General features: G+C 44.9%; 1 protein-coding gene across 1 annotated transcript in view; it reads right to left on the bottom strand.

The window, feature by feature from the left end:
* Positions 1–12,666, bottom strand: part of LOC109873263 (calcium/calmodulin-dependent protein kinase kinase 1) — an 87,221-nt gene extending 74,555 nt beyond the window's left edge. Inside the window, exon 1 of the mRNA XM_031807689.1 lies at positions 12,213–12,666. Within this exon, the coding sequence (XP_031663549.1) occupies positions 12,213–12,608 (396 nt within the window). The 5' untranslated portion in view covers positions 12,609–12,666. The remainder of the gene's footprint in view (positions 1–12,212) is intronic.
* Between the last annotated feature and the right edge of the window lie 280 nt (positions 12,667–12,946).

Genomic DNA, 12,946 nt, shown 5'->3' with positions numbered 1-12,946 from the left:
AGGAAGGGAGAGAGAGAGACAGAGAGAGAGAGAGAGAGAGAGACATATTTCCCTCAGATTACACAGACCCACAAAGAATTCGAAAACAAATCCAATTTTGATAAACTCCCATATCTACTGGGTGAAATACCACAGTGTGCCATCACAGCAGCAATATTTGTGACCTGTTGCCACGAGAAAAGGGCAACCAGTGAAGAACAAACACCATTGTAAATACAACCCATATTTATGCTTATTTATTTTATCTTGTGTCCTTTAACCATTTGTACATTGTTAAAACACTGTATATATATAATATGATATATAATAATGTCTTTACTGTTTTGAAACTTCTGTATGTGTAATGTTTACTGATAATTTGTATTGTTTATTTCACTTTATATATTCACTTTATATATTATCTACCTCACTTGCTTTGGCAATGTTAACACGTTTCCCATGCCAATAAAGCCCTTGAATTGAATTGAATTGAGAGAGAGAGAGAGAGAGAGAGAGAGGAAGGGAGAGAGAGAGAGAGAGGAAGAGAGAGAGAGAGGAAGAGAGAGAGAGAGAGAGAGAGAGAGAGAGAGAGAGAGAGAGAGAGAGACAGAGAGAGAGAGAGAGAGAGAGAGAGAGAGAGAGAGAGAGAGAGAGAGAGGAAAATGGTCCAATTCACACATCAAGAGAACGTCACTGCTCATCCCTATTGCCTCTGATCTGGCAGACTCACTAAACATAAACGCTTAGTTTGTAAATTATGTTGTTGCTCTTGTTACTTCCGGCGCCGACAGAGATGGCCGCCTCGCTTCGCGTTCCTAGGAAACTATGCAGTTTTTTGTTTTTTTACGTGTTATTTCTTACATTAGTACCCCAGGTCATCTTAGGTTTCATTACATACAGTCGAGAAGAACTACTGAACATAAGAGAAGCGTCAACTCACCATCAGTACGACCAAGAATATGACTTTCGCGAAGCGGATCCTGTATTCTGCCTTTCACCCAGGACAACGGAATGGATCCCAGCCGGCGACCCAAAAAACGACTTCGAAAAAGGGGAAAACGAAGCGGTCTTCTGTTCAGACTCCGGAGACGGGCACATCGTGCACCACTCCCTAGCATTCTCTTGACAACAAGGTTGATGAAATCCGAGCAAGGGTAGCATTCCAGAGGGACATCAGAGACTGTAACGTTCTTTGCTTCATGGAAACATGGCTCACTGGAGAGACGCTATCGGAGACGGTGCAGCCAGCTGGTTTCTCCACGCATCGCGCCGACAGAAACAAACATCTTTCTGGTAAGAAGAGGGGCGGGGGCGTATGCTTTATGGTTAACGGGACGTGGTGTGATCATAACAAGAGGATGCATTCATTGTAGCTGGGGATTTTAACAAGGCTAATCTGAAAACAAGACTCCCTAAATTTTATCAGCATATCGATTGCGCAACCAGGGAGGGAAAAACCTTGGATCATTGCTATTCCAACTTCCGCGACGCATATAAGGCCCTGCCCCGCCCTCCTTTCGGAAAAGCTGACCACGACTCCATTTTGTTGATCCCTGCCTACAGACAGAAACTAAAACAAGAAGCTCCCGCACTGAGGTCTGTTCAACGCTGGTCCGACCAATCTGATTCCACACTCCAAGACTGCTTCCATCACGTGGACTGGGATATGTTTCGTATTGCGTCAGACAACAACATTGACGAATATGCTGATTCTGTGAGCGAGTTCATTAGAACGTGCGTTGAAGATGTCGTTCCCATAGCAACGATTAAAACATTCCCAAACCAGAAACCGTGGATTGATGGCAGCATTCGCGTGAAACTGAAAGCGCGAACCACTGCTTTTAATCAGGGCAAGGTGACCGGAAACATGACCGAATACAAACAGTGTAGCTATTCCCTCCGCAAGGCAATCAAACAAGCTAAGCGTCAGTATAGAGACAAAGTAGAATCTCAATTCAACGGCTCAGACACAAGAGGTATGTGGCAGGGTCTACAGTCAATCACGGATTACAAAAAGAAAACCAGCCCCGTCACGGACCAGGATGCCTTGCTCCCAGGCAGACTAAATAACTTTTTTGCCCGCTTTGAGGACAATACAGTGCCACTGACACGGCCCGCAACTAAAACATGCGGACTCTCCTTCACTGCAGCCGACGTGAGGATGCCATTTAAATGTGTCAACCCTCGCAAGGCTGCAGGCCCAGACGGCATCCCCAGCCGCGCCCTCAGAGCATGCGCAGACCAGCTGGCTGGTGTGTTTACGGACATATTCAATCAATCCCTATGGGCCACCATTGTTCCTGTTCCCAAGAAAGCTAAGGTAACTGAGCTAAACGACTACCGCCCCGTAGCACTCCCTTCCGTCATCATGAAGTGCTTTGAGAGACTAGTCAAGGACCATATCACCTCCACCCTACCTGACACCCTAGACCCACTCCAATTTGCTTACCGCCCAAATAGGTCCACAGACGATGCAATCTTAACCACACTGCACACTGCCCTAACCCATCTGGACAAGAGGAATACCTATGTGAGAATGCTGTTCATCGACTACAGCTCGGCATTCAACACCATAGTACCCTCCAAGCTCGTCATCAAGGTCTCGACCCCGCCCTGTGCAACTGGGTACTGGACTTCCTGACGGGCCGCCCCCAGGTGGTGAGGGTAGGCAACAACATCTCCACCCCGCTGATCCTCAACACTGGGGCCCCACAAGGGTGCGTTCTGAGCCCTCTCCTGTACTCCCTGTTCACCCACGACTGCGTGGCCACGCACGTCTCCAACTCAATCATCAAGTTTGCAGACGACACAACAGTGGTAGGCTTGATTACCAACAATGACGAGACGGCCTACAGGGAGGAGGTGAGGACTCTCGGAGTGTGGTGTCAGGAAAATAACCTCACACTCAACGTCAACAAAACTAAGGAGATGATTGTGGACTTCAGGAAACAGCAGAGGGAACACCCCCCTATCCACATCGATGGAACAGTAGTGGAGAGGGTAGTAAGTTCCTCGGCGTACACATCACAGACAAACTGAATTGGTCCACCCACACAGACAGCATCGTGAAGAAGGTGCAGCAGCGCCTCTTCAACCTCAGGAGGCTGAAGAAATTTGGCTTGTCACCAAAAGCACTCAAAAACTTCTACAGATGCACAATCAAGAGCATCCTGTCAGGCTGTATCACCACAACTGCTCTGCCCACAACCGTAAGGCTCTCCAGAGGGTAGTGAGGTCTGCACAACGCATCACCGGGGGCAAACTACCTGCCCTCCAGGACACCTACACCACCCGATGTCACAGGAAGGCCATAAAGATCATCAAGGACAGCAACCACCCGAGCCACTGCCTGTTCACCCCGCTATCATCCAGAAGGCGAGGTCAGTACAGGTGCATCAAAGCTGGGACCGAGAGACTGAAAAACAGCTTCTATCTCAAGGCCATCAGACTGTTAAACAGCCACCACTACTACTAACAGTAGACTGCCTCGCGTCTACTGGTCTATAAGGTAGTAGTTTTGGAATTGTTAGCTAGATTACTTGTTGGTTATTACTGCATTGTCGGAACTAGAAGCACAAGCATTTCGCTACACTCGCACTAACATCTGCTAACCATGTGTATGTGACAAATAAAATTGGATTTGATTTGATTTGATTATGTCAGAGACGGAGTGTGAGAGAGACAGAAAGAGAGAGACAGAGAGGTAGAGAGATTGACAGAGACGGAGTGTGAGAGAGACAGAAAGAGAGAGAAAGACAGACAGAGGTAGAGAGATTGACAGAGACGGAGTGTGAGAGAGACAGAAAGAGAGAGAAAGACAGACAGAGGTAGAGAGATTGACAGAGACGGAGTGTGAGAGAGACAGAAAGAGAGAGAAAGACAGACAGAGGTAGAGAGATTGACAGAGACGGAGTGTGAGAGAGACAGAAAGACAGAGAAAGATAGAGAGGTAGAGAGATTGACAGAGACGGAGTGGGAGAGAGACAGAAAGAGAGAGAAAGACAGACAGAGGTAGAGAGATTGACAGAGACGGAGTGTGAGAGAGACAGAAAGAGAGAGAAAGACAGACAGAGGTAGAGAGATTGACAGAGACGGAGTGTGAGAGAGACAGAAAGAGAGAGAAAGACAGACAGAGGTAGAGAGATTGACAGAGACGGAGTGGGAGAGAGACAGAAAGACAGAAAGACGGAGAGGTAGAGAGATTGACAGAGACGGAGTGTGAGAGAGACAGAAAGAGAGAGAAAGACAGAGAGGTAGAGAGATTGACAGAGACGGAGTGTGAGAGAGACAGAAAGAGAGAGAAAGACAGACAGAGGTAGAGAGATTGACAGAGACGGAGTGTGAGAGAGACAGAAAGAGAGAGAAAGACAGACAGAGGTAGAGAGATTGACAGAGACGGAGTGTGAGAGAGACAGAAAGACAGAGAAAGACAGACAGAGGTAGAGAGATTGACAGAGACGGAGTGTGAGAGAGACAGAAAGACAGAGAAAGACAGAGAGGTAGAGAGATTGACAGAGACGGAGTGGGAGAGAGACAGAAAGACAGAGAGATTGACAGAGACAGAGTGGGAGAGAGACAGAAAGACAGAGAAAGACAGACAGAGGTAGAGAGATTGACAGAGACGGAGTGGGAGAGAGACAGAAAGAGAGAGAAAGACAGACAGAGGTAGAGAGATTGACAGAGACGGAGTGTGAGAGAGACAGAAAGAGAGAGAAAGACAGAGAGGTAGAGAGATTGACAGAGACGGAGTGGGAGAGAGACAGAAAGAGAGAGAAAGACAGACAGAGGTAGAGAGATTGACAGAGACGGAGTGTGAGAGAGACAGAAAGAGAGAGAAAGACAGACAGAGGTAGAGAGATTGACAGAGACGGAGTGTGAGAGAGACAGAAAGAGAGAGAAAGACAGAGAGGTAGAGAGATTGACAGAGACGGAGTGGGAGAGAGACAGAAAGAGAGAGAAAGACAGACAGAGGTAGAGAGATTGACAGAGACGGAGTGTGAGAGAGACAGAAAGACAGAGAAAGACAGACAGAGGTAGAGAGATTGACAGAGACGGAGTGTGAGAGAGACAGAAAGACAGAGAAAGACAGACAGAGGTAGAGAGATTGACAGAGACGGAGTGTGAGAGAGACAGAAAGACAGAGAAAGACAGAGAGGTAGAGAGATTGACAGAGACGGAGTGGGAGAGAGACAGAAAGAGAGAGAAAGACAGACAGAGGTAGAGAGATTGACAGAGACGGAGTGGGAGAGAGACAGAAAGAGAGAGAAAGACAGAGAGGTAGAGAGATTGACAGAGACGGAGTGGGAGAGAGACAGAAAGACGGAGAGGTAGAGAGATTGACAGAGACGGAGTGGGAGAGAGACAGAAAGAGAGAGAAAGACAGAGAGGTAGAGAGATTGACAGAGACGGAGTGGGAGAGAGACAGAAAGACGGAGAGGTAGAGAGATTGACAGAGACGGAGTGGGAGAGAGACAGAAAGAGAGAGAAAGACAGAGAGGTAGAGAGATTGACAGAGACGGAGTGGGAGAGAGACAGAAAGAGAGAGAAAGACAGAGAGGTAGAGAGATTGACAGAGACGGAGTGGGAGAGAGACAGAAAGAGAGAGAAAGACAGAGAGGTAGAGAGATTGACAGAGACGGAGTGGGAGAGAGACAGAAAGAGAGAGAAAGACAGAGAGGTAGAGAGATTGACAGAGACGGAGTGGGAGAGAGACAGAAAGAGAGAGAAAGACAGAGAGGTAGAGAGATTGACAGAGACGGAGTGGGAGAGAGACAGAAAGACAGAGAAAGACAGAGAGGTAGAGAGATTGACAGAGACGGAGTGGGAGAGAGACAGAAAGACAGAGAAAGACAGAGAGGTAGAGAGATTGACAGAGACGGAGTGTGAGAGAGACAGAAAGAGAGAGAAAGACAGACAGAGGTAGAGAGATTGACAGAGACGGAGTGGGAGAGAGACAGAAAGACAGAAAGACAGAGAGGTAGAGAGATTGTAAAACATACTGTGTCTGTAAAATGTATATAGGCCATATAAACCTAAGTGCTGTTGTCCATTAGTTTACACTAATTAGAGGAGGGTGTTAGGGGAAAATAACAAAGGAGAATATACACTGTATATTTACAAAACATATATACGGGGGATTGGAATTGATGCAGACAATGACATTGACAGAAGCCACAATCTATCTGCAATATTAAAGCTGATATACCCCAAGTCAATAAGAGGAAAACCTCTTCTCTCTCTCACCATGCCATTCAAGGTTAACCTGGTTCACTCTCACTCAGCACGGCTACAACCTTGGTGCGTCCCACGTTTAACCCTATTACCCACAGGGCTTTGGTCAAAAGGAGTGCACTATATAGGGACTATGGTGCTGTAGTAGTGCACTATATAGGGAATAGGGTGCTATAGTAGTGCACTATATAGGGAATATGGTGCTATAGTAGTGCACTAAATAGGGAACAGGGTGCTATAGTAGTGAACTATATAGGGAATAGGGTGCTATAGTAGTGCACTATATAGGGAATAGGGTGCTATAGTAGTGCACTATATAGGGAATAGGGTGCTATAGTAGTGCACTATATAGGGAACAGGGTGCTATAGTAGTGCACTATATAGGGAATAGGGTGCCATTTGAGACCCAGAGCCTCTGGTCTTTGAGAAGCTGACAGCCAGAGACAGACAGAACCTTTAATAAATCCTCTTAAATGTAAAGTCCCATATTTGAGGACCCTATTTGTTTTTTTTTGTATTCAATTCAGTCTGGTATGAGAACGGTACTCCCCATCTGCAAAGACATGGTTTCTCTGCTATTGAGCTGTGCCTTAAAATCTACAGTGTGACTTACTACCATATATGGGCATACGAGTGTATAAGGGAAGGCCGAGTCGATGACCTCATTTCAAGATGGCTGCTACCTACATTACGGTTAGCGTTGTGAAGCATAAACAAAATAAACACGGAATAAATAGATTCACACCGAAAGCCGGGACTCCACAGATCATGAGGATATCTTATGTGTCTGGCTGTGACCTACTGTTATTGATCACCAGCCCCGAGAGTCAAAATGTGTATTTTATACAACGATTTCACCAAACAGCAAACATTTTACAAGGTCAATTTGGTCTGTGTTTAAGCTGTAGCTACACGAGGGGTATGAAATTAATCCTTAGGTTGGTGGGAACAAATCTAGCCTATTGCCAATGTTCTCTAATGATGTATGACTTAATGGCAACACCGAATGTCCACCGAGTGACTATATCTTTGTGTATGAAAAATATGATGAAAACACACCACCACAATGTATGAGGGAGGTTGGTGGTGTTTTTATAGTAAACAAAGGCTTTAACTTTAATAACAATAACTTTAATGCAGTGTGCAAAAACAGTGCAATTACCACATTCAGACACTTTGGAGAGGTTAAAAGGATACTTGAATGTACCCTGGACACCCCCATAACACCCCTGTTTGAGTTTTATTTTATTATATTATAGTTTATATATTTATTTTATTTTTAATTAAAGCTTTATTTAACCTGGTAGGTCAGTTGAGAACAAGTTCTCATTTACAACTGCGACCTGGCCAAGATATGTCACGCCCTGGTCTTAGTGACTCACGGTGACAGGGCCGGGTTATTTTTGTCACGCCATGGCCTTAGTATTCTGTGTTTTCTTTATTATTTTGGTCAGGCCAGGGTGTGACATGGGTATTTATGTGGTGTGTTTTGTCTTGGGTTTTTTTCGTACGTATTGGGATTGTGGCTTAGTGGGGTTTTCTAGGTAAGTCTATGGCTGTCTGGAGTGGTTCTCAATCAGAGGCAGGTGTTTATTGTCGTCTCTGATTGGGAACCATATTTAGGCAGCCATATTCTTTGAGTGTTTCGTGGGTGATTGTTCCTGTCTTTGTGTTTGTTGTCACCAGATAGGGCTGTTTAGGTTTTCTCACATTTATTGTATTTTGTTAGTTTATTCATGTATAGTTTTCTTCATTAAAAAACATGAATAACAATCACGCTGCATTTTGGTCCGCCTCTACTTCACCTAAAGAAAACTGTGACAAGATAAAGACAACAACACAGAGTTACACATGGAATAAACAAACATACAGCCAATAACAACACAGAGTTACACATGGAATAAACAAACATACAGCCAATAACAACACAGAGTTACACATGGAATAAACAAACATACAGCCAATAACAACACAGAGTTACACATGGAATAAACAAACATACAGCCAATAACAACACAGAGTTACACATGGAATAAACAAACATACAGCCAATAACAACACAGAGTTACACATGGAATAAACAAACATACAGCCAATAACAACACAGAGTTACACATGGAATAAACAAACATACAGCCAATAACAACACAGAGTTACACATGGAATAAACAAATATACAGCCAATAACAACACAATAGAAAAATCTATATACAGTGTGTGCAAATGTAGTAAGATTATAGAGGTAAAGCAATAAATAGGCCATAGTGGCGAAATAATTACAATTTAGCATTAAACACTGGAGGGATAGATGTGCAGATGATCATATGCAAGTTTGTCAGTGAGGTTGATATGGAAGAAATTGTGTTTTTATGCTGACCAAATAGCCTTTAGGGATTCAAAATCAAGATCATATTGTATTGGTCACATACACGTGTTTAGCAGATGTTAATGCGGGTGTAGCGGAATGCTTGTAAAGGGATTACATGCATCTAATAGCACTGGAATTATCTAATTTACAGACATATGCCACTTCAGAGAGGTTTAGGGACACTTGGAAACATCCCATGACCACACCTGACACCACTGACTAAAACATCTGCCCATTTTTAGTTGTTAGGTCTATCAATCCCCCCCAAAAAATTCTGATATTGTTCACATGTTGTGGAAGCCATCTGATGTGTTTCCAGCTCTAGTCATCAATAATTCACTTATAGGTTGTCAATGAAAGATGACTAAACAAAGAAACTGTTATTTTTGTGTTTGATCTGAACTATGTAACTTCTATCTATCTTCTGATCATTTCCTCACCATCTCCCAGATGTCTTCACTCCAAATATACCAAGTTATGGGAGAATCATGTCATTACACGTGAACAGCGGTTACTTTTGGTTTATTAGGCGGAAATCTACATTTGTGACACGTTCTGACCTTTATTTCCTTTGTTTTGTATTTATTTAGTATGGTCAGGGCGTTAGTTGGGTGGGCAGTCTATGTTTGATTTTCTATGATTTGGGGATTTCTATGTTTTAGCCTAGTATGGTTCTCAATCAGAGGCAGGTGTCATTAGTTGTCTCTGATTGAGAATCATACTTAGGTAGCCTGGGTTGCACTGTTTGTTTGTGTGTGATTGTCTATGTTGATGGCTTGTTTCAGCGCAGCTCGCATTAGCTTCACGGTTGTTATTTTGTTTACTGTTTTTGTATAGTGTTTCAGTGTTCAGTTCTTGCTTTAATTAAACATTCAAAATGAACACATATCACGCCGCATTTTGGTCCGACTCTACTTCACCGAAAGAAAGCCGTGACAATTTGTGACCCGATTCAGGAAACTAGGCGTAAATCGCAAGTCACAACTTCACAGGAGAGTTGCTTGAATGTAAAAATAAATAAATAAAATACTTTCACTTTCATGTGCCTGAATAACACACTTGTATGCCATCTGAAAATACGAATACAATTGTTAAATTGCGAGCCTTTTTTGGTTAAGCCCCATAAAAAAGACAACAACATGCCGAGAGATGAGTTCGGATTGGTCTGCCATATAGAAGACTTTTGACTATTTGAGCTGGACAGTCTGTGTTGGTAATCCTGTTGAATGCATCTTTTTTTTATGTAGTTGCATAAGTGTTGCTCTCCACTTTCTGGAGGCTCGAGTTTTGCAATCAGTGGAGTCGGAGTATGATAGCTAAGGAGATGGGATTACGTCTTCAAACTAAGGGCATTTGTGGCATGGATCCGTGACAAGGAGACGCGTCCACCGTGCATGATGATGTATACAGGTAAGATAGTCCAGCTAGCTACATTTTCAGACATTACATGTTTCTAATTTTGACAGAAAGTTGTTTCATTTCAAGCTAAAGTGTCCCTAGCTAACGTTAGGTGGCTGGCTCGTTAGCTAACGTTAGGTGGCTGGCTCGTTAGCTAACGTTATGTGGCTGGCTCGTTAGCTAACGTTATGTGGCTGGCTCGTTAGCTAACGTTAGGTGGCTGGCTCGTTAGCTAACGTTAGGTGGCTGGCTCGTTAGCTAACGTGTGACGTGATGTGTGTGATCTTACATGTTGTTTACCTAGCTAGGTTAATTGTTTAGCTAGCTAGCTAGGTACAGTGTACAACACCTGTTGAATATGGCCGGTGTCAGTAAACGTCAGCAAAAAAACATAATGAAATTGTTGCCAGCGCTGGTTAGGCTGTTTTCATGTTATCCAGAGGTAAACAAATCTTCGGCCAGAGCGTCAAGTTTGCTCTCTGAACGCAAGGAGATGGTCGGGGCTAAGCTTAAGAGGGTGTGGATGATGCTGAATGGGTGGGGCTAAAGCTTAAGAGGGTGTGGACGATGCTGAATGGGTGGGGCTAAAGCTTAAGAGGGTGTGGATGATGCTGAATGGGTGGGGCTAAAGCTTCAGAGGGTGTGGACGATGCTGAATGGGTGGGGCTAAAGCTTCAGAGGGTGTGGACGATGCTGAATGGGTGGGGCTAAAGCTTCAGAGGGTGTGGACGATGCTGAATGGGTGGGGCTAAAGCTTAAGAGGGTGTGGACGATGCTGAATGGGTGGGGCTAAAGCTTAAGAGGGTGTGGACGATGCTGAATGGGTGGGGCTAAAGCTTCAGAGGGTGTGGACGATGCTGAATGGGTGGGGCTAAAGTTTAAGAGGGTGTGGACTATGCTGAATGGGTGGGGCTAAAGCTTAAGAGGGTGTGGACGATGCTGAATGGGTGGGGCTAAAGCTTCAGAGGGTGTGGACGATGCTGAATGGGTGGGGCTAAAGCTTCAGAGGGTGTGGACGATGCTGAATGGGTGGGGCTAAAGCTTAAGAGGGTGTGGACGATGCTGAATGGGTGGGGCTACAGCTTAAGAGGGTGTGGACGATGCTGAATGGGTGTAGATAAGGAAGAGCTCTCTCACCGAAACGCTAAAATGCCCTTTTCTCAAAAGTGAGCTTACAAGTTTATCAACTTTCAAAGCAGAATTACTTTTCCATTGTTCCTCAAAAATGCAGTGTATGGTATACCATTTCGTAGCTCTGAGTCTCTACTTTTACCAATGTAAAACAAAATATTTCACATTTTGCTACATAGAACACAAAACCCAGGTGTTGTGTCACATTCTACATTTAAGAGGTATATCTTTCAGTCTTGGACTGCTTCCCAAATGGCACCCTATTCCCTATAAAGTGCACTATTTTAGACCAGAGTCCAAGTGGAATAGGGTGCCATTTCATACACACTCTTGGAGATGGGCTACTTCCTGGTGTTCTCTCAGATGAGACCAGATGGTTATGCAGCTAGAGGCAACATATTCTATATGTACATTACACATTAATGTCAATCCCACAATGTCATGACCGTCCCTGAGCAGAGCACTGCCCTAGGTCATCGCAGAACACACACATGTGCAGAGTTACGCGCACACACACACACATACACACACACACACACACACACACACACACACACACACACACACACACACACACACACACACACAGGGATTAGTGTGTGGACCCATTAAATGCTGCTAAGACTTAAGCTCTCAGAGAGAGAAAGCTCCGGTCTGCCTGACCGACCGTCACACGCCAGCTCGGACGAGATTCACTTTCTTTCCAATACAAGTCTATTCTGCACTACAAATCACAGTTCACAATGATGGAGTATACAATCCCACCATTCACTGATCCCACTGCACACGCACGCACGCACGCACACACACAGCTGTGACTCTCAAGCCAACAATGACTGCAAAAAGATGAAAACAGGATTTCCCTGGCTGTGGCTGCTGGTGTCTTCAACATTTTAATCCTATTCATCTTTTTATTTAAACCTGAAAACCTCTTGGTATTCAGTCAGACGTTCTACCACTGAACTATGCCTCCAAACCCCATTTATAAATCTGACTTAGCCCTCTCATTTCAATTCAAAACATAGGAGCAATAATCATGTTTATTTCACTGTTCTGAATTGCATTAAAGTCCTATCCTGTGTAGGCGCAGAGTCCGTTCACTCACCTCTGCATCTGAGATGGAGACTTGCTTGGACTCCACCGTGGGTCTGCGTGCCACACGGGGGGAGACATGAGTCCCCTCTGATGGGTATGTCCCTCGTTCCTGTAGCGACAGCTTCCTCCCTGAGAGGTGCGCCCGCGAAGGAGGGCCCCTTTTAGCTCCGCCCTGCTGAGCCCCGTTCCTCACGCCATTGGCCGGTGAGACGTCTGTCTCGGTGGTCTTCATGGCGACTGCGGCCATCATGGCGGTGAGGTTACTGGGGTCAGGGGTCATTGAGTCAGGGTCAGAGTCGTCCCTTCTGCAGCCCGGGTCGGTACTCATAGCCATCACTGGAAGAAGCAATGGGGGGAACGCCGGAGTAAAAGGGGAGGTAGGGAGGCGGCGTGGGCACAACAGCATCAACGTGGTCTGGGCCAGCCAGGGGGGGGGGGGGGGGGGACTTGCACTGGAGTCTCACTGGAGCTGCAGCCAATAGAGAGTAGAGAGAGGGATCATTTTATATAAGAAGAGAACATGATTGAGATGATTCTATTTTTGTTTATTTAACCTTAATTTAACCTGTATTTATCCTATTGAGGAAACCAATGGAAACCTGGCCAAGAGGGCAAGAAAAATACACATCAAACACATTATGATGTCATAGGACATGAATAATACAGACATTGATATTGTATCAGGTTCCATGATTTACAGGTTACAGATAACAACCAGACCAATCTAACCCACCCAAGAGCATG

Source organism: Oncorhynchus kisutch, linkage group LG28 (genome assembly GCF_002021735.2).
Source record: "Oncorhynchus kisutch isolate 150728-3 linkage group LG28, Okis_V2, whole genome shotgun sequence".
NCBI lineage: Eukaryota > Metazoa > Chordata > Actinopteri > Salmoniformes > Salmonidae > Oncorhynchus > Oncorhynchus kisutch.
The sequence above is the reverse complement of the archived record's forward strand: the minus strand, read 5'-3'. Positions and strand labels throughout refer to the sequence as shown.